The 23688-nt window shown below is 35.4% G+C and overlaps 1 protein-coding gene across 7 annotated transcripts in view; it reads left to right on the forward strand.

Moving 5' to 3' along the window:
• The window catches only part of ptprz1 (protein tyrosine phosphatase, receptor type Z1), a 137474-nt gene that overhangs the window by 89842 nt on the left and 23944 nt on the right, over positions 1 to 23688 (forward strand). For 4 of the 7 annotated variants that reach the window (XM_031897560.1, XM_031897561.1, XM_031897562.1 and 1 more), the window contains 2 exons: positions 13419 to 13563; positions 19923 to 20014. In XM_031897560.1, the coding sequence (XP_031753420.1) occupies positions 13419 to 13563; positions 19923 to 20014 (237 nt within the window). 7 annotated transcript variants of the gene reach the window in all.

Consider the following 23688-nt stretch of genomic DNA (forward strand, 5'->3'; position numbering starts at 1 on the left):
AATGGAGGGCCAAGCCTCCCTTCTTGGGTGTCTGTTGAAGGCCTGCAAATTTGTGTCTTCTCAGGTGTTATATCCTGTGCTACCTCACAAGTCAGACACAATTCAGTTACTATTACTCATCATTTACAAGAAAAACTGTTAAAGGTAGAGATCTGCTCCCATTAGGAATGACCCAACTAGTTCCAAAGAAGTCCTTGTTAGCCTTGTGCATTAGTGTATTAATGAGTAAACCAGTTGTTACACAAGTTTATCAGGTCTAGATTACAGAAAGGTTTAGGTAATACCAGGAAAAAATATAGCTTAATATAATGAATATTCCTTACTGAAACACAGCCCACATAGCTCTCTGGAAGAATGTATTATTATTCTTTTTATATATTCTCTATGCTATATATATATATATATATATATATATATATATATATAGTACAGTTCCTTAGAGAGATTCTCACAATTTATCACAATTTATACCATCCACTGCCCCAGTGGAGCAGATCTCTATAACATTCACACAACACACATACACTCACCATTCCACGCACAACAATTTTGGCAATTTCAGCTCAATAACATATGTATGATATCAGATATTCCAAACACATTTTATTCCAAACAATGGTTTTATTTATTTTGTGTTTTAAAGACATATTTCATTATAAGGTATAGCTGGATATATAAATGGCAGTGCAATACGGATTCTAATGTACTCCTTTTTATTTATACATGTGACTGTTTTCTAAATGTACATATTAATAGTGTTAACTTCCTCCAGTTCTTCTGCCACTTATTTGTTGCCTTCATATGCTAGAAAAAATAAGGGCATAAAATATTAATAGATACCAGACGGTAAGAAAAAAAATTGTAGTGCGTGATAAAAACACTGGAGGGCGACATTTTCCATGAAAATGTTATTTGCACATTATATAAAGCTGCTTACAGAATCTCAGAAGGAGTAACATTCATATTTTTTTTTTATTTATCTAGTTATATAATTTATAGATTTAGATTTATTGTATATATTTACATACTTTTTTGTTTTTAAAAAGGGTGTGATATATTTTTAAATATATAAAGTGGTGCAATTTAAATTATGAATATAATATACAAAATTTTTAACTGTGGCCAAGTGGTAGTTAATGAGTATATTTCACAGATCTTCATGAACTGTATCTCTGTGCCATCAATTTGTAGATACAGTATATCACAGATTTGTGTATCATAGTTCATGTGTCATTTTATTTTCATGTATAAGAAGCACTGGTTTATACTTTTGCAGCAAACATAGTCTTAATTGTTAGTCAGCCCCCTCCTTGTTATCATTGTTTCAGAACGAAAACATAAAGGTCTGGAGCTCTGCAGGGGGTATTACTTGGATAATTTGTCGCTTGGTTCATTAAATTGGAAATGCAAGAAAGCTAGATTCCTGCTGGTACAGCTAATCAGCTTTGTTTGGCTTGGAATTTATACCATATATTAAAATACCTACCTGTATGGGGCACTTCATGTAAGAATCATATCTTGCAATTTGTCTCACTTAAACATTGTCTAAACTACCTAGGTTTGCTGAAATGCAGCGTACACTGAAACTCTCCTTAACAAATTTAATCTTTACTTTATAGTGGAATGCAAAAATATACTTGAGGGCAAGCAGTGTCTTGAATTGTGGACAATCAGAGTACAGAATATCAAATACAATTTCTGTTACTCGTGTAATTTATTTTCATTTTCTTTTTGGCAAACAATAGAAGTCCCATCATGCTTTTTTGTAGGGATTCTAGGTATCTGCATCTGATGAACCAGCGCACCAAAGGATAAGGCAAAATCCCTTTTATCTCAAAGCCAGTTGCATAATTACTCCACACTGAACCCCCTCACAAAAAAATCTGCAGAGGGGCTCAGCGTGCACAGCAACTGCAATCCACCTCCCAGTGCCCAGCCGCTCACCCCGATTATGTCTCCCACTTCCCACCAGCTTCCTCCACCGGATCGCTTCTAGGTAGGAGAGCAGCTAGGGAGTGAGGGACTCGAGTGGGGCAGCTGGGTACTATAGTTTCTATAACTATAGAATAAGGAGACCTTGCAGTAAGGGCCCCACAACCATTGGGTCTGCTTCCTCTATAGTTATGCCTTTGCTCATTATAAAGCCTCATTATAAATTACTGCACTGCTGTTTGCTAGTCCTGTTGCTAATTTATCAGTGAGGGTGAAAGAGATAAGAAAAGGAAAGGAAACAGATGAACTGACATATCTCATATTTAAACCTCTAATGTGTCAGAACACCATTCAAAACGTGTATCAAATAAAATGGTACCATAATAATGATGGCAGTATTTCAAACTACAGTACCTGGACACTGAAGCCTTGTCCCTGTGTAGACACTGCATGCACTAGAGAACTCATATGCATGTTGTTAGTCTGCATGCACAATTTACACTTACTCTATTAAATAAATAAGAACAGTTATGATCTGCTTTTTCTTCCCACTGATGAATGTCCAATGACTCCCATCCCTATTTATGATGAATTGAAGATGTTGTTAATCAAGGTGGGTCTCCACCATATATTGCTTTTCTTAATCCATGCTGATTGCATGTTCTGTATTGTATGTTAAGGCAATCCATTCCTGTTTAGTCGCAATGTAAGATTGCTTCTTTTGTTTGCGAAATAACATCCGTGTCATAAGAAAACTGTCAGTCATTATTAGCCATCAGCACTGAGCCATTTAATCTGTAGAAGTGATTCGTTTGTGAATATTTGTTACTATTGAATCTGTGGAGAAGGAACAGTTATGGCCTCATGTTTGTAAATAACACAGCAGTATGGCAGTTTAGCCATTAGCCATTAATCAATAATAGTTCCAACTGACAAAATCAATGTAATGGGTATGTATGTAACATATAGACCTATTGGGAATAAAACTACAGTTATTCTGATTAAACTAAAACTGTTCTGTATGTGCTGGTATAGACATTGTATGATAGAGCAAGCCATTTTATATAACAACCTTATGATATAACAAGATCCTTTATATAGTGCAGCAATGTAAAAGTGACAGCTAAACTAATACAGACTGAAATTACATCTTAGAAAATTGTAGACATAGAACCAATGATATGCCAAGTAAGTTGTTCCAGCCATTCACAATCACTTGCTGCCTGGTTCTTATGGAAAACAAATGTCCAAGGGACATATTAAAAATAGTGATGAGGGATAAAGGTAAAATAAAGTAGCTGGACCAAAATAGCACCAGAGAGACAGGTATAGGAAAATGAAAATACCTATATAAGAAGGAAGGCAGGAAAATAAATTGTTGAAAACAAATAACAAATAAATTAGCTTAATATTCAGCAACTCTCAAGTTTGGAATTTTAGTAACAATGAAATTGTGGCCTCACAGAGCAATAGTCTTTGGCTGCCAGGGTCAGTGACCCCCATTTGAAAGCTGGAAAGTGTCAAAAGAAAAAGGCAAATAATTCAAAGTTGCTAACTGGCTATTATATAATATACGAAAATTTAACTTAAGGGCTGTGGCACACAGGGAGATTAGTCGCCCCCGGACAAATCTCCCCTGTCGCGGGCGACTAATCTCCCGATATGACATCCCGCCATACACGGCGCCTCTTGAGGCAACTTTGGCGATTTCAGCAAATTGCTGGCAGCGTGGATGCCATCCCACTGGCAATTTACATTCTCACCAGCGGGATGTCATATCGGGGAGATTAGTCACCCTCGACAAGGGAGATCTCCCAATGTGCCCGAGCCCTAAGAGTTAAAAAAAAAACCTAATGTGAATTTGGAAAACCAGACAGGCAGTTTTGACCCATTCAAAACTGAATGGGTGGCAACGGTATGACAGACACATTGTAGCTTATTATGAATATTGCCCACAGCATTGTATTACACAATCTAGTCCCTAGCATGTCATGGTGTAGTCTAGCCCTAAAAAATTTGCTGACACAATCAGTCCCCCAGCATTTCATGGTACTGTCTGGACTGGCCCCATCATCAGGCCCGGATTTGTGGAAAGGCCACAAAGGCCCGGGCCTAGGGCGGCACAAGTTTAGGGGCGGCATGCCGCCCCGCCGCAACAGAATTTTTAAAATTTGGCTCCCATACGGAGCAGTCGGGACCTCTCCCGAGTTTAAATGCGCGAATGCGCATGCGCATTGATTGCGCATGCGCACTCAGGGGGAGAGGGCGCCGCGCGATTGCGCACTCGCGGGGGCGGCCTCGGGGCGCCGCCAAGTGAAATCCGGCCCTGCCCATCATTTCTTGATGTGTCCCCAGAATCCATGATTCACACAGTGTGGCACTACAGCATTTAATAACACAGCAGTCCCTTCATTTTATGATACAGTCTGCCCTGTGTGACCCTGTGTGGCCTCCAGCTTTATATAACATCGGTTGGACTGGCCTCCCATCATTCCATGTCCAATCAAAAAATAGTGCCAAAATCACCTCTAAACATCTAGAAATGTCCATAAAGTCTGGAAAAGGATATCCAAAACAATCTTTTTTACTAAGATATAGCTCACTTGTGTAAGTGGGTAAGGGTTAAAAGACATCATGTAGCAATGTACCATGTACCGAAACCATTTTAATGATCATTCATCTTGGATTGTGCAAGATAAAACATTTGCATGATCACCTGCGTTCCACCATGATCCAGATTTTGAATTTGGGATTTGTTTCCAAGTTCTCATGCCTTGTGTACACTATGAAAGCGCAATATTTGTTTTATATTATTACTAAAACAAAATAAACATGATTGGAGGCTTCTTCTGCATCTTATATTACAACATTCTATGATGGAGCATTGAGAGGGTTTTGATAACTACAAGTCTGGTCCCACACTGCTATAAGATGTGGCCTTAACCCTTTATGAATCTCTGCAGCCACCTATACATTCGTTCTATATCTAACACAAAGCTGTTGGTTTGGATATCCTGTGATCTATGGACATATTAAGCACAGTTGGGTGAATCCCTAGCATTTCATGACACACTCACAGTGTGGCCCCCAGCATTTCATTACAAATTCCACTTCCCAATTACTGTTTCCACACAAACTTTTTGCTAGTGCTTACACTGCAATGACCAGCAATATAGCCTACACAGCTAATTGGGTCTTCATGTTCCACATAGCAAGTGGATAAAATTCTCTTAGTCATGAAGACATGATTAGCTGCACAATAAATAGGATAACATGCTAAAAAGCTCCAGTATGAAAAAAAAATAAAAGCATGAGTATCCCAATTTTTTGCACCTGCCTGGTGGGATTCAAATCTAGCAGTTTTAAAAAACTGGCAGAATGGCATCCCATCCCACCCCAATTCAGTTATTGGATATACATCAGAGAAATAAGAAACTTGTATTACCAGGCAATAGAATGCCTTTGAGGTATATTACTGGAAACCCATTATCCAGAAGGTTCTGAAATATGGAAATGCCATTTTAGGTTTTTAAGTAGCTTCAAATTGTGGAATTGATAATAGATCCCATACCTAAAAGTTTGCTTGATGCTGTCTTTAAGAGCACCTATTACATATCCATTTTCCCCTCTACTGAAAGGTATATCCTGAACTACCTGTATCTTTTTGCTCACCAGAGCAACTTTAATCCTGTTTGGCCCTGGCATCAGGAGCGGGTGTTGCTGCACTTGTTGCATAAAATGAGTTTCCGCCACTAGGCATGCGGGCTAACAGACACTCTAGATGGAGAAATCAATAATATATTGTAATAAAAAGCACTCCACATCAGAAAGGACCTTCCAGTGCAGGTAGCCATGCTGGGTTTCATGTAAGCAACAAATGAGTACATTCCCCAGCTCACTTTTATGTGAATGCATGTGATGTAGGAGGAAGGCATCACCATTCTTACATCACACACGTGCACAATAAGCAAACCGGGGCACTCACTAATTATGTTCTTCCGTGTGACCCAGAATTGTATGTGCCACAAAAACTAATATTTTTTCCCCCACCAGGAGTGCAGGGGGAAACAATTTTTACATGACAGATGCTCTTTAACAGCAACACCTGCTCCTGATGCCAGAGCCAAACAGGATCAAAGTTGCTCTGGTGAACAAAAAGATACAAAAGATACAGTCAGCACTTGCAGTGGTGGGCTGCTTTCTGATAGCTGGTGCAGGCCATGGACCTTCCAGCAGGTCGACCACCAGAACTATTCTGCTTAAATTTTCCATGCAATTGGCAACCAGATGTTTAGTCCATTCAATTCCCACCCCTGGTTAAAGGTCTGCAACAAAAATACTTGGATCAAGTACAAGGTATTGTTGATTATTACAGAGAAAATGGAAATAATGTTTCAAAATTGGAATAATTTGTTTAAAATGGAGTCTATGGGAAATGGCCTTTCCATAATTTGGAACTTTCTGGATAACGAGTTTCCAGATAACGAATCCTATACTGTACAAGAATATAGCAGTTTAGTATTAGTTAGTGCTCAGAAAAAATGCAAAGGAGTTTTTATTAGAAATTCAAACTAAAACCTAAAATAAGGTAAATCACATTTAGTCACACAATATGATCATATTGAAGTTTAAATTAAAAATTCATATATGTAAACATTTTTCACTTTAGTATAGCACTTTGAAAGTTGTCTACATATTAGATATCGCAGACAATATCTGACATATTTAGCCGTTTAGCATGTGGAATGTATGTGAACAACATGCAATACATGCTAATATTCTGCCTTAAAAAAAGAATTGTATAACATTGATGAAATTTATAGTAGATGTACCCCCATATTTTAAATTAAATTCAAACACATGGCCAGTAAATGCTGTTGATAAATTGGTTGCTATAGGTGATTAAACCTGGTGCAAACTTCATACTTTTTATTACATAACCCTGGTAGAGACAGAGATTAATGGGCAAACTATCCACAGCAATGATCAGTGTGAACCTCTTGCAACATTTAACAAGTTATGTAATGTTATCATATAAAAATATAAGGGTGATGTATCAAATATCTCTAAAGGATATTTATAAAATTAAAAATAAATCTAATTATTTAAAAAATAATCTAAATTGGTGCCAGGAAAAATATGAACCATTTTTGCAAACAATATTATTGCAGTATCAGTCTGTCCTCACCAAAACTTTTTTTTCTGAAGTGAAAATAGTTCAGGTTTTGTAAAATGTGAATGGTTGGAAATCCTTTATGATCCTTTTAGCACATTTACAAAAGACATTCCTAACAGTCAGGAAAGGGTTAACTAGACAATTTTATCAATGTAGAGGAATGTGTCTCTTAATAGTTAATCAACCAATGCAAATTGTAAGCAGGGATTAAATCAGAATTTTTCCATTCATTAGAATTTGGAAAATGTGTGCCATCAATAGTTAACCTAGGATATTATTGATCTGCACTGCAAGAATAATCTTCCAAAAGAATAAGCATTCCATAAATTGTCATACAATAATAATCTATAAGGAAGCAGAATGCTGCTGTATTTATAGAACTTGGACCAGGTACACACATACCCACAGACTAGCAGCAGAATACTCATTTGCAAATAATATACAGTACATAATAAAAGGGTTGGCAAAGTCTTAATCTCTTAGACTCTGGACACTAAGGTATTCCTCTCTGATATAGGAGGGCACAAACCATTTTAGAGCATCTCTTTAATTTGTCAGTACAAGCATAGCAAAACTGTCATAACCCAAAAGCTAATCCACTTTGTAAGGCAGTTTTAAATTGAGCTACCATTTCTAATCGGTTTATATATAAAGTCAAGCACAAACTTAAAGGAACAGTAACACCAAAAAATGAAAGTGTATAAAAGTAATTACAATATAATGTACTGTTGCCCTGCATTGCTACAACTGGTGTGTTTGCCTCAGAAAGACTACTATAGTTTATATAAGTAAGCTGCTGTGTAGCCATGGGGGCAGCCATTCAAAGGAGAAAAGGTACAGGTTACTTAGCAGATAACAGGTAAACCCCCATTATATGGGGCTTATCTACTAGTTATCTGCTATGTGACCTGTGCCTTTTCTCCTTTGAATGGCTGCCCCCATGGCTACACAGCAGCTTATTTATATAGTAGCTTTTCTGTAGCAAAAACACCAGTTTTTTTGCAGAGCAACATTATATTTTAATTACTTTAAAACACTTTAATTTTTTGATGTTACTGTTCCTTTAATGATTTTCTGTAGGAGTGTCTGCTAGAAGGTTAAGTGGCACTCCTGAGTGTGCAGCAATTAGTCACTTGCAAAAAATGTTCCATGCACTTACTGGAATGCATGTAACTTTAAAAAAAAAGGAAGTATGTAAACCAGGTACCTGTATGTAACATTAGTACAGGTATACGACCCGTTATCCAGAATGCTCGGGATAAGGGGTCTTTCCGTAATTTGGATCTCCATACTAAAAAATCAATACGTTAATTAAACCCAATAGGATTGTTTTGGATCCAATAAGGATTATTTATATCTTAGTTGGGATCAATTACAAGGTACTGTTTTATTACTACAGAGAAAAAGGAAATCAATTTTAAGATTCTGAATTATTTGATTAAAATGGAGTCTATGGGAGATGGGCTTTCCGTAATTCGGAGCTTTCTGGATAAAGGATCCCATACCTCTAAAAAATATGGAGCAGCAAATACAGGTTACCGATAAAAAGAAAATTTTATTAGTGTTTCATTAAAGGATAATGGTTGTCAAGCTAGGCAAGCAACAAGTGGGAAAAGTTCAGCATAAATTAGTAGAAAAAATTGTTGATATATGATTCGTTGATGCTTGGTTGTGGGTAAAACAATGTCCGAAAACACGTGAGTTCTTTAATTCACTCCCAGTTTTTTGGGTTTTTTTTTAAATGTTTTTTTTTTTTTTGCTGTGGGATGTTTTTCCACATTTGGTGACTTGCCATTTATTTATTTATTTCCTAAATTTCTTTAAAGTCATTCAAACCACTTTTTACATAATAATATAAAACCTCATTTCTTCTCATTTCAATGGATTGTTAAAATTAGTCTCTTTAAGGAACACATTGGGGCACATTTACTAATCCACGAATCCGAATCACGAATGGGAAAAAATCGGATTGGAAATGAAAATTTCTGAAGATCGCAAATATCACGAAAATGCTTATGAAAAAATCGTATTAGTCACGATAATATTGTATTGGCGATCCGAAAGTCACAAAATTTTCGTACTGAACAATTGTAAACAGAGGTAAAACCTTTCCGATTTTTTCGTGCAAACGTCCGAAAAAGTCGTGCGGCCGCCCGAAAAAAACGGCGAAAATACGCTCGGAGCGTTCGTGCTTTTGTAAATGTGCCCCATTGTCTTTTTTTCCTGATAGGATTTATTTATCCGGAAACCCGTTATCCAGAAAGTTCCGAATTACAGAATGGCCGTCTCCCATAGACTCCATTATAAGCAAATAATTTTAATTTTATAAAATTATTTCCTTTTTCTCTGTAATAATAAAGCAGTACCTTGTACTTGATCCCAACTAAGATAGAATCAATCCTTATTGGAGGCAAAACAATCCTATTGGTTTTATTCATTATATAAATGATTTTTTAGCAGACTTAAGGTATAGAGATCCAAATTACGGAAAGATCCCTTCTCCGTAAAACCCCATGTCCGGAGCATTCTGGATAACAGGTCCCATAGCTGTACACTAGTATAGAGCAGCAATACATAGAGATTGTATATTTATTTATACCCTTCTAACAAAGTTAAACAGATTTCAATTAAATGGATAAATTGTAATGTGGTATATTGCACAGTGCACAGTACGATATGTAAATACCAGCACAAAAGACTCTTTCTAGAAGTATAAATGTGATTTACCTTATCTGGATTCATGCCTTTGTGTCGACTGGAAGGATCTCCTGGTGAATTAAGTATCACCATCAGATATACATTTCGTGACTATTGTCCAAAAACAAAATAACGTTTTGTTGCCATATGCATTAAAGAAAATCTATTACTCACAGGATAGTGACAGATGCCAGTGCAGAAGAACTGCCTCCAAGCAGGAAGGGACATTATAATGTACTCTTTATAAGATGCAGCTTGTCAGAAATGTACCAGATATGATTTAACTTATGGGAGCAATTGTATAACAGTAGTCAGACAATATATAGTATATTTATTAAATATTTAAATAACATATATATTTAATTAATCCTAAATCTTCATGTGGTTTTAGGCATGACAGAATATTTTATTCTAATGGCACCACAGCATACACAAGTATGGGATCTATTATCCAGAATATTTGGGACCTGGGGTTTTCTGGATCCTAATACCTCAAGTCTGCTTAAAATTATCTAAATATTAAATACACCCAATAGGATTGTTTTGCCACCAATATGGATTCAATCAGCTAAGTTACCTTCAAGTACAAGGTACTGTTTTTATTATAGAAAAAAAGGAAATAATTTATAAAAAAATAGAATTATTTGGTTAAATGAAACCTATAACTATGTTATACATATATTGCATAAAGCAGCTTATATGTAAATCTCTGCTTCATCTAAAAACAACATTTTTATAAAAGTATACTTTTTTAGTAGTATGTGCCAATGGGTAATCCTAAATTAAAAAAATGGCATTTTATGTACTATGGGCTGCCCCTGGGATCAAAAGATTCACAGCATAGCGCACAAAAAAGTCAAGGACACACATATGTTAGGTCACATCAGCCAATTAATGAACAAAGTTCTGTCTTTTATTCCCACACTACTTCCTGTTACAGGTAGAGTTGCATTTTTTCCTGTCAGGTGATCTCTGAGGGAGCACCCAGCCCATCACTAAATGGTGGCTCAAGGGATTAAAATGGAATTTATGGGAGATGAACTTTCTGCAATTCAAAGCTTTTTGGAAAAAGGTTTTCTGGATAAGGGTTTCAATACATTTAATATGGAAACATACCAACAACACATAATCTTTTACAGGATTACTAGTGCTCCATTAGCATTGTTCAAAAAGAGAGCCACTTTTTAAAATGTCAATACCCTGAATAGTATAAAAAAGACAAATATCTAACTGGACCTGTGGTTAAAAACTAGAGGCCATGATTGTACACAGACAAGATAGGAAATGCATGAACTGCTGCTTATATATATATATATAGAAACTGGCTTTAGTGCGCTTGCGGATCATGTATCATATGTGGGGAATCTTGTGTGCATGAATCAGCTCTAAATATTTGAAACTATTACAAATATTTGAAATGCTAAATGTGTCTAGCTGTAAATAAGTGCAATGAGCTTCAGGCAGCATGGCATGGTGGCAATTTTTTGGAATGGAAACTCATGGTTAATGCTTAATATCATTGTTTATATAATTTGGGAATAACACTTATTCTGTCCAATTTTTAACTGCACATTTTAAAACAAATGTAAATATCTAGAAACTGGACAAAAGATTAGATGTCAGTATCTTTGCAGTCTGTACAATATGTAGCATTACATAATATAAATAATATAAATGTACTTTATTAGAATAAAAAGAATATAATGACAAGACTACAATTTGCAAAAAAAAAAAAACTCTCCATAAGAGGCTGAAATACCCCCTATGTAAAGTACCTCTGGGTTTTTTTTGTTTTTTTTACATATCCATTATTTATTTCATTTATTTTTCTTCAACTGTTATTGAACTGCAACAACTGGTAAGTCTGTCACATGATGCAGGGACTAGCAGCTCAACAGCAACAGCCCATTTATTCAGAGGGGTCAGAGGGCAAAAAGACAAAGGAGCACATTTACTAATCCACGAACGTCTGAAAAGCGTCCGAATGCGTTTTTTTCGTAATGATGGGTATTTTCCAATTTTTTCGTAAATTGTTTCGACTTTTTCGTAGCCGTTACGACTTTTTCGCAAAGTGTCACGACTTTTTCGTAGCGTTACGTAAAAGTCGCGACAATATACGAGCAAATTGTAACGGCTACGAAAAAGTCGTGACAATTCGCACAAGACGTAACGGCTACGAAAAAGTCGCGACAATTTACGAAAAAGTCGTAACGGCGACGAAAAAATCGCAAAAAAATACAAAAAAGTCGCAAAATGTTCGTTTCCAATCCCAATTTTTCCCATTCGGATTCGTGGATTAGTAAATGTGCCCCAAAGTATAGGGGAAGACTATAAAATAAACAATATTTCCTTTAAACTGTTCTGGGTACAGGAATGCCCACACATAATTTTATGGTCTTTCTACCCAGGCTATTATAAAACAAATAGGGTGGTAGCTGTTGTTGCTCTGACTGGAACATTTATTACTTTTATTATTATTATATACTACACATTAAATATGTAGATTAGATACAAATACTGACTCAAATAGGAGGTAAAGTGGCCCTGGTCAGTAGGGCTTACAGTTTTAAAATGAAAATGGCATGAGACAAATGTTATGGTATTAAGCATGGTCAGGAGTGAGAGATGTGGCACTGAGTGTGGCACATACTAAGTGGCAGTGGCTTATATTGTATAATGTAGGAATAGTAAGATAGATTAAGTTAGGCTGCTCTAAATAAATATATTTTAAGGCACAAGGAAAAGAGACTGAGAGAAAATCTAAAGGAATGTGGAATAGAATTTTACAAAAGGGGCAGCAAAGTCTTCAACAAACACGAAGAGGTGTTGAGCAGACGGTTATTAAAAAGCACGTATTCTATTACTGTTGTTAATACAGTAACTCTGAATCAAAAAATGTCCCACCAAGCCAAAGCCTTTTCAAACTTTTGGTAAGGAAGTTTGTAGAAATACACTCAAATAACTGAGGCTTATTTAAACTGAAAAACAAGGTAAGCCCATACCACCATTATAAAAGTTGGGAAATTAAAGCAAGAGAGGAAAATAGAAAAATAGACCGACTAGTCCCTTAATAATTTATTCGAGCACAGTAGATCATTGGTGGGAAATTCGAATTATTTTCAGATGAAAGTTCAAACCAATTTGTCTAACATTGTAAACTGTGATATATGGTGGTCATATCATTATATCTATTTCTAGATAATGGTGTCTTTAAGTAGCAGTAAATGGCATGGTACTATTCAATCCTGTATGCAACAATTATTATTAAGATTATTCATTTATCAGGCAAAAGACCAGAAATCATCAGTAATATAAATACATGCAATTGCTCTGCTGCCATATACATAAACTTCATATTGTTCTTTTCTTTTCATTAGTGCTCTAAATAAAGCATGTATTCCCCTACTGTTCCCTGTAGTGGCAGTTATCATGCAGAAACAAAATATTATAAATGCCAAAATATTATAATTACCACCACACAAAATACAATTTGTGATATAGAGATTTTCCCATCATTTGATAAAGCTGGGAGTAATTAGGCAATTAGCTGTATTATAAAGTGCTTCTGCTTCAACAAGTAAATATAGATGGTTTCCATTTTGTCTGACTACAGAGGCAAGTAATAGTAGCCACGAATCTCGTGTTGGTCTAGCAGAAGGTTTGGAGTCAGAGGAGAAGACAGTAATCCCACTTGTTGTCGTCTCGTCCCTGACCTTTATCTGTCTTGTGGTGCTTGTGGGTATTCTTATATATTGGCGGTAAGTTCTCGAATTTATTAGTTGCTAATTTTATATTTCTGGAAGAAATATAGATAATATAAGGATGATCTCTGTATTTGAAATTGTAATAGACAACATTGTTAAACTCTTTCCTACATTTTACAAAAGGGATTTAACCTAAAATTGTACAGTGGATCATTAAGTTATTGCTCGGCAAGGATATTGGATAGATTAAATAATGTGTGCTTCATGTGAAAACAGTAAAAACTGGTGTTCAAGGGCTGGAAATCTGGGCAAGGGCACTTTACTATGTATTACATTTGAAGCATTAGTTGACACGTGGCTTAGCAGCAACACTAGAAGAACAGCTCCCTACAAGATTTACTAGGGTCTGGAACAGCACAACTGCTTGCTGGCATTTCTATGATGCTGCTGATGGGATAAAAATGAAATGTAAAGGTTAGAAAAAAAGTAAACGCAACTGAACAAAATCATTATTTGTCATGCCTCATGTTACATATTGTGTAAGTTAACATGCCTCTTCTGACAAACCAACCAAAATGAATACTTAATGCTTATGAGGAAATGTTAAGAAGCAAAACATAAAAACAACATAGAATCCACCACCACCACGCTTACCAGAAATGCAATTTCATTGGCTGGCTGTTCAACAAAATGTGACAATTGATAAGAATACAGCCTATGAAGTAAAGGGTCTCAGTGAGTTAATCTGACTTTATAATGGGTGGATTGGATAACAAAAGATGAAAATTCAGTATTAAAAAGGTAATTTGGTCTCTGTCTCTAGACACTGTAAGGGAAAATGATTTAGAGGTCTCTTTTGCATTTAAAAGTTTTACACAATCATTTTGTAGTCTAAATTGTTTTATGGAAGTTGGATATTGATGAGAAGTTTACATTTTTGTAACATGTCAACATAAATGATAATTTTACAGACATCAACAGAATCCTACATGTGTCTCAACCAAAAATGTACTAAATGCTACAAGGCAAAAGATATCAATGATTCATGCTCAGGGTTTTATATTATTGCAACTTTTAAGGTGTTAAAGCGTATTGATGTCACCTTGCTCAGGGTCTATTCTGAGTAATTTATTTCTGTTTTTAGCTGAATTCTTAGACTACTAATTACAGGATATTGGCTCAGCTGAGAGTCAACGCCCCTAGGGTTAATGGAATACAGGAATACAGTGCACAAAGTCCTTGACACTCTGGGCCTTGAAAAAGTCTTGATGAGCCAAACCTTCTATTTGTAGTCTTGAACTGTCTAAAACTGCTACTATCTTTGGATAGTTTTAGGAATGGACCTCACAGTCCTCTGGCTTAAACATCATTGAAGATATGTGGGTAGATTATCAACATCCAAGAGAGCCAAGAATATATTGGAATTAGCAGGTTTGCAAGAAAGAGCAGGAAAAAATTCCTTGAGGAACTGCATGACACTTAGCAGTGACACTTAGGTGTTTAAAAGTTGTGATCTCTACCATGGGCAGTGTTACTAGAAACTCTTACTAGGGTGTCCAATCTTTTGCACATGCCACAAGTACTATTTTTTGTTCCTGGGTTTTAAAGTTTGTGAAATAAAATGTAATTGTGCATTCACACTTGTTAATGTTAATATGGTTTTATTTATCATACTTATCCCTGCAGTATTTTTTTCCTACTTTTCGCACACAAAAAATTAACTAAATATGTTATCTGGCAAGGGATGTCCAAACTTTTGTATTCAACTATTTTTATAAATAAGGTTTAAATGTACATTATTTTTTTCAATAAACATCAAATAAAACATATTAGCAAGGACTTTCCTCTACAGGCAAATTTGTTTATCTCCATGTTCATGGGAAACTGTATAAGTGAGAATAGCCATGATTCCTTTCATCAGAAATGCCTTACTTATATACTGTAATAAATGAGCTCCCTTAGCTGGCAAAAGTATGGTATAGTAGAATAATGTAACTGAGCTTCTCTTATCCTTATGTTTGTGAAGATTCTCATTCATCAGGTTTTGGTATACCTGTGGTAATAAGTCAAATCAGCTGGACTTGCTGTGTTTCTCTTGAAAATGTTTTGCCTGTAGTGATGAATGAATCTGTCCCGATTTGCGGTGAAAAATTTGCGAAACACTGGCGGTGCGCAACTTTTTTTTTTACGTGACCACGCCTTTTTTTATGCAACCACGCCTTTTTTATGCGACCACAACCTTTTTTACATGACTGCACCTATTTTGACATTGCCACTATTTTTTTTGCCATGGCCGCAAATTTTCACTGCTAAACAATTTGTCAATGGCGAAATACAGAATTTTGCTGGGAATCCATCCCTGGAGAAAAAATTCACTCATCACTATTCATCTGTCATTCAACTGCCTTTCTCAATTCAAAATGACTTGTACATTGATCTTGCTGGAACATTCCCATTTATTTATTTCAGGAAGATCTTTGTACAAGTCATTCTGAATTAAGAAAGCCAATCGGATGACAAAAACGTCTTCAAGAAAAAAACAGCAAGTCCAGTTGATTTGACTTATTACCACAGATATTCTCTAATCCTTTATTAAAATGTCCTATTAATACTGTGTAATTCAAATATACTGGGCACCGAAGAGTCATTTTATGGGGTGTCACTCATTATTGCCTTCTGTAATAGCAGGTTTTTATTAGGGATGCACCAAATCCACCATTTTCGGATTCGGTCGAACTCCAAATCCTTTGTAAAAGTTTCGGCTGAATTCCAAACCGAATCTGAATCCTAATTTTGCATATGTAAATTATGATATGAAAGAGTTAAAAGGTTACATTTATAACTTCAGTGTTTATGTGACAAAAAGTCACGTGATTTTAAGGATTCGGATTCAGTACGGCCAGGAGCACGAATTCGCCTGAAAAAGCCCAAATCTTGGCTGAATTTAAATGCCCAGTTGAAAAATTGCTAAGAATGGAATAGTCTATAACTGATAAAAACTAAAACCTTAAAGGGGATCTAAACACAAAAAAATAAATAGATGCAAACTCACTCAGGATACTTCTCTGAGCATTTTTGTAATTTCAATTCATTTTCTGTTTTTAGTAGTTTCTGAGAAATTTGAATTAAGCTGTGTAAAACAAATTCGCTGAAAAAACAGCGTAAAAAGCTGTGTAAAATACACGGAGAAGATCACCTTCCAAACACCAGATTTTACGCTGGTATTTTATGGATGTTCCGGCGGAAGAAAACCCACATAAAAAAGATTACGCTGATTTTACGCTGTTTTTTAAACAGCAAAGCTTGGTGATGTGTGGCCCTTTTTTACACAGAATAATAAATATGCCCCTTAGTATGATGTAGAGAATAATATTCTAAACAATTTGCATTAGGTCTTCCTTTTTTATTATTTGTGGTTTTAAATTATTTTGCTTTTTGTTTAGTAACTACCTAGTTTGGAATTTCATCAGTTAGCTGGTTGCTAGGGTTCAACTTACCTTAGCAACCTGGGAGTGGTTTGAGTGAGAGACTGCTATATGAATAGGTTAGTAAAAAGTAAAGATAATTATAAAATTACAGCCTCACAGAGCTATAGTTGTTTAGCTGCTGGGTTAAGTGACCCCCATTTGAAAGTTGGAAAGAGTCAGAAGAAAAAGGCAAATAATTAAAGTAGCTAGAATAGTTAAAAAAGCTATAAAAAAAAATGAAGACCAACTAAAAAGTTGTTTAGAACTGCCATTCCATAACATACTATAAGTTCACTAACTAAATCCAGGAAGCGCATAGACAGTGCATAGAGAGAGTTTCTGACACTCTGGGCCTTCAAAAAGCTGTTGAGCTTAAGCCTGCCTAGCAGTATAAAACTGTGTTAATCTATGCTAAAATTAATGTAATTGCATAAGACCACTTTGAAAAGATTAGACCAATTTACAAGGGTTTAGATCTTTGCTCTAATAGGAAATGTTAAGGTGTCTAGCACACAGTAAACTGCTTAGTGGCACTTTAAAATTAGATAGAAATATAAGGTAAATGTCACAGAATGGTGCAAGTGATTGCACCAAAACTGCAAAAGGAAGCCATTCTTCTATTATCAGTTTTCTTTTATATATATATATATAGAGAGAGAGAGAGCGCAACTACACTGAACAAACATTATTCCATTTTCATTTTTATGTACAAATGCCCCACATTGATAAAAGACAACTGGCATATTATGGTGCATGTATACTAGCACAAAACCGCGTACCTGGTGTTTGAAACAACATGCCATTGCAAAGGATTTTAAATATATATCTGTACCTATTGGTAGCTTTAACATGAAATTAAGTTTTTATATTACATGAAATTAATGGTGTACAAAATGGGCATCTGTTTGCAAAGCACTGGGATACAAGCCAGCAAACTAGTGTACAAACATAATGCAACAAAACTGGTTCTTTTTTACAGCTCTGCACCTTGCCAGTAACATGTCTATTAGAAATGCATAAGGGTAAATATTTGAAGGAAATAATTACATATCAGTACAATAAGACAATTCAAAGAGGTTAGCCTTACAGTAAATCATTCTTATTGCTGGTAGTAGGTACAAGACTGGCTGTGGCTTCTGTTTACTTAAAATTGCAGAGCTTTTAACAGACTTCATTATCATTCGTCATTATCATCATTTATATAGTGCCAGAAAGTTACACAGCGCTAATGAACAGAGGTCTTACAATAATTTAACAAGCAAGGTTTATAGAGTAGAAAATAGGATCAGAGTGTCCTACTCAAAAAGCCCACAATATAATGGGTTAGGGCAGGGATCCCCAACCTTTTATACCTATGAGCCACATTCAAATAGAAAAAGTTTTGGAGAGCAACACAACCATGAAAAAAGTTCGTGGAGGTGCCAATGACAGCTATAATTGGTTATTTGATAGCCTCTATGTTGACTGGAAACCTACAGAAGGCTCTGTTTGGCAATTACATTTCTTTTTTATGCAACCAAAACTTGCCTCCTAACCATAAATGCTAAAATAAGCACCTGCTTTGAGGCCACTGGGAGCAACATCCAAGGGGTTGGCGAGCAACATGTTGCTTACAAGCCACTGGTTGGAGATCACTGGGTTAGGGTCTTAAATTTAAAAGACAGGAATCAAAAATAAGATAATGCCTGAACACTGCTCTTATCTAACGCTGTCATTATCAAAAGCACATTATAAAAAATAGTCGCTCTGCGTAAATCATTTATACATAAGGCTCTTATAGCTATGATTCCAATCACCTAGCAATGCTGTATTTGCTACCCCCTAAAGAGATATTTTTAGCACTTTCAAAAGTGGCCTTTGTGGCCTTCCCTTTAGCTCCAGCCTGCTGCAAATGACTGGTTTCTATTACTGTCTCACAGTGAGCAAAAGTTCCAAATATTGCAACTCTGCAGGTGCTTCCAACAGGAATGCTCTTAACCTTAATCTTAATTTTCGCTAATCTAGTGAGAAAAATATGTTTTCCTGTTCTTGATAGATGGGTGTTAACATTCATAATTCTTTTTAATTGTGATAATTAGTACACCTATTTTACACTTAGCACATAGACAGGCCGTTGTTCACCTTTCACACCAAACAGATGGCAAACTTCATTGGACCTTCATTTACCTATATTATAATTCACATAACCCAGAGCTTAGTGATATATGCACGCTCATGTCTAGTTTATATATATTTATATATATATATATATTAATTTCTTAAGCAGAATTAAAGAAAGACTGTGACATGAAATGCTGATTAGATAGCAATGTAAATTGTAATTAATACCAAATTTTAGTTTGAACTGTTTTCCCTAATTGAAATCCAGTATTGATGGGTGCTAACAATTTTGACAAAAAAACAGTTTGGGTTAAAGCAAGTGACATGGCTGTGTAACTAGTCCATTAGATCCAATTCAATAGTACTGAAGGACACACTCCTTATTACTTACACGAATGATGCTGTAGTAACTCCAATTTTGTTAATTCTATCCCCTTTGTCCACCCATATTCCTCTTGTTCTGCATGGTGTGACCGTGCTGTGCCAACTTAATATTATACTTTGTCTTTCTGTAAAAAACATGCTTTTATCTCGGACAAATATGTGACTATGGGGCCCAAAAACTGTTCAGTAGATTTGTGATTCCAAAATTGCTAGGTCTGATAAATCAATGAAAATCTTAAAATAGTTTAAGCTGTACAAGGCTGAATTGGCAACAGCACCTGAAATGATAAGAAATCCAATAGAATATGCAGAAAGGAATTACATGACAATAGATGGAAGGATATTTTATATATTTATGCATATAAGCAATAAGAGCCAAATCATGAGGGATGAATGACTTCCCTCTGTGGTTATGTGTACCAACCTTTTATCAATTAGAACAATTGGAATTTGTTATTTCAGGAAATGTTTCCAGACGGCACATTTTTATCTAGAAGATAACGCATCATCAAGGGTGATTTCCAGTCCACCAATTCCAGTATTTCCAGTTGCAGGTAAAATGTGTGTTTTTATATATGTTATCCACATGCACACACACACACATACTGTATATAATATGTTTCTGTTATAAAAAAGGAAAATTGTGCAAAAATAGTTTTTGGTATATGAGTACTATTGTGTTTATGTTGCTCTAAATGAGCTGTAAATTTCAGCAGATATCATCATAGCCACAATTATTTGCTTACGTATAAATGAAGAGTAACATCAAAAAATGAAAGTGTTTTAAAGTAATTAAAAGTTATGTACTGTTGTCCTGTACTGGTAAAACTGATATGTTCTTCAGAAAAACTACTATAATTTATATAAACAAAGCTGTTGTGTAGCCATGGGGTAGTTATTCAATCTGAAAAAGGAGAAAGGGCACAGGATACATACTGTAGCAGGTAAGCTTGTGACAATAGTGGTGCAAACTGCACTTTTCACCTTGTGCTAGATTAATAATTTGGTGCACATTTCACTGTTGGACACAAAGAAACCAGCCATATAATTAATGTCCTCCTAAAAAAGGCAGTAAATATAGGTCTTCCCAGCACTGTGTGGCCCTGATGTTGTCTAGCTCACATATTTGAAGAACAAGTGAAAAGAAAAATCTTCAAAATTGATTACATCTTTGTTAAAATAAGGCACAATGGTAAACAGGAGGTCCCTGTTCCGTAGAGTGGGTGGATGAGTGGGTGGGTAACTATTTGGCTTGATAAATTCTGGTTTGAAGAGATGGTGGAATTCTAAAAAGTATTTTGAATGTTAAGTGAGGGATTGTCCAAGTTATTTTTTGCTTAAAGTGAACCCATGATGACATTTTCAACAGTGCAGGACCCAGTTCGCTTTAAGTTCAAAAGCAAAAATATCACCACATTTTATAATTTTATATTATGGATTAAACTGGGGAGAGGTGGGGGTGTAAGAGTCTGATAGGCCAAAGATAGCAATAGTCTAGATGAGATAGGATTGGGCCATGGATTCATGGAAGTCATATTGGAGTCTTATGTGTCTGTAGTATTTTTTATTTATTTTTTTGGGGGGGGGGGGGGCAGTTGCTATCCTCAGGATTAAAGCTTTGTTTCCCCTGATAGCTATGGTTTTTAGAAGCCAAATAATAATACAGTTCTATTCATTCATTATTAGCCCCCAGTTAACACCCAAATACCTTCACCCAAAATATACCATAAGGATGAGTTTTGTAGTGAGTGCTAAGAATTTGCTCATCATGCTTAAAATATACATGCGTGTTGATCACAGGCTATGAGAAGGTCCAGACTGGGAATCCTTGGATTCTAGCAAATGCCAAGGGGCTTCTCTATGATGTCATAGACAGTCACTATTGATTAGGCTTTTTAGGCCTTTGTGTACTTGAAATGGCAGGGACTATATTGAATCCCTATCCAGACCTGACTATGAGTATTTATATTATTACTTTTTTATGTTAAACCTGCATCAAACGTACTTGAGAGATATCAGATATCAATTATCTATGACTTGTTTCTCCTTCTTATGATTTTCTTTTTTCTACATTTTATTTATTTTTCCTTTTTTTATACTGCTGTTTCAGTAAGAAAGCCAGTGTCTGTGTTTCCTTGGCTATTATTTTTAAATACACTATATGCAGCTAATTATCATATATGCACCTGCTGCCAGATGCTGTCTTGCAAGTGTGAAGGTGCAAATACGTGGATTTTCCTTTCTCGGCTGCTGAGATAATTCAATTTTAGTATTCATTTTCGCTCATCTTTGAAAACGAACAGATGGATGTTAAAATCATATCAACAAATTCTTGTTAACCAAAGCTTAATTTATTAGGTGGTCTAAATGGTGAACATCTGTTGATATAAATAAAAGTTCTCTTTCATAGTTTGATTTCTTTTCAAAGAATGCATGTAATAATGCGTATTCAGTAAAAGTGTATTTCATCCAATAAATATGTACAGAACATACTGTAACGCACTAAAATCTGTTTATTAAAAAAAAGTTCAGGCTAATTTCAGAAGTTAAATGCAAGAAGTAGTGTAAGTGTATGTCCTGATGGAGAGCCAGCGAACATATCCCTTTGGATAAAGGGAAGTGATTGCCATTAATCAATGTTAGCCAAGTTTTAAAATAAAACAGACGTTTACAAACTACGGACTACTAGTGATAGGATATATCTCTTTGCATTCCAATATTATATTATTATATTATATATTATTATAATTATTTATATATGCATCCATCACTCAATTACTTATATGTATTTGTACATAATGCTTTTAATTGCATTTGCAGTCCTACCTTGTATAATTTTGTAACATTTTTAATCTTTATGACTGCCATGAGTGTCATTTGATCTCTTTTTGTCACTACTAAGGGGCTGATTTACTAACCCACGAATCCGACCCGAATTGGAAAAGTTCCGACTTGAAAACGAACATTTTGCGACTTTTTCGTATGTTTTGCGATTTTTTCGGATTCTGTACGAATTTTTCGTTACCAATACGATTTTTGCGTAAAAACACGAGTTTTTCGTATCCATTACGAAAGTTGCGTAAAAAGTTGCGCATTTTGCGTAGCGTTAAAACTTACGCGAAAAGTTGCGCATTTTTCGTAGCGTTAAGTTTTAACTCTACGAAAAATGCGCAACTTTTCGCGTAAGTTTTAACGCTACGCAAAATGCGCAACTTTTTACGCAACTTTCGTAATGGATAGGAAAACTCGCGTTTTTACGCAAAAATCGTATTGGATCCGAAAAATTCGTAAAGAATCCGAAAAAATCGCAAAACATACGAAAAAATCGCAAAGTACCGATCATTACGAAAAAAACGCAATCGGACTCCATTCGACCCGTTCGTGGGTAAGTAAATCAGCCCCTAAGTCTCTAAACAGAGTATCAGTTATTGCTCTGCAGAGGGAGCCATGCAGGGTCATTTATGGCATATTCTACAAATGGCCCTAATGTATATTTGTATACCTGAGGTCTAGAGAGGTCCTTAGTTAATAGCACTCTGTCTCTTTCTCACACTAGGTCCCAAGGCTTGATTAAATTGTATTTTAAAACATTAACAAGCCACATTACCAGTATAAAGAAGATGTAAAAATATTTAAATGGCAGATATTTATTAAAAAAATATTTTGAATTAAAATATCCCTTTACTCTCCTACTGTACATTTAGCAAGGGTTATTAGTACAGCACAATTTGGCAGAGGGATTTAGCTATTACAAGTAAGTTCTCCTTATAAAAGTAAGCTCTCCTTCTTCCCAGAAGGATTATTCTTTAAATTTGTTTCACTTGTGCTTATTATAAGTTGACAAATTGTGAAAAAATGTGCATTTGCGTCTTCCTCCAGTTTATTAAAATGTTAGCATTCATAATTTTAGATAATTGATGGCCTGTTTTTAACACTGTTCAAAAGAGCAGCAAGTGCACAGGACTGTAAGGGTGATTGTTTTAATTATACAGTACATAGAAGAGTGTTGTAGTTAGAGTTCAATAGAATAACTTGACAGACAAAGCACTTCAAAAGGATATTAACCCAATTTTTAGTTATGTTTGCTTACAGTTGCCTTTTAATTGCACATTACTTGTTGGAAACAGTGCTCTGCCCTGATAGATTTGTGATTCAGACAGCCATAGGTGGTAGGAGATTTTCACAGCTTTTGAGGGAAATATGTATTATCAACAGTGATAGTACTGAT

The sequence above is a fragment of the Xenopus tropicalis genome, chromosome 3, assembly GCF_000004195.4.
Source record: "Xenopus tropicalis strain Nigerian chromosome 3, UCB_Xtro_10.0, whole genome shotgun sequence".
NCBI lineage: Eukaryota > Metazoa > Chordata > Amphibia > Anura > Pipidae > Xenopus > Xenopus tropicalis.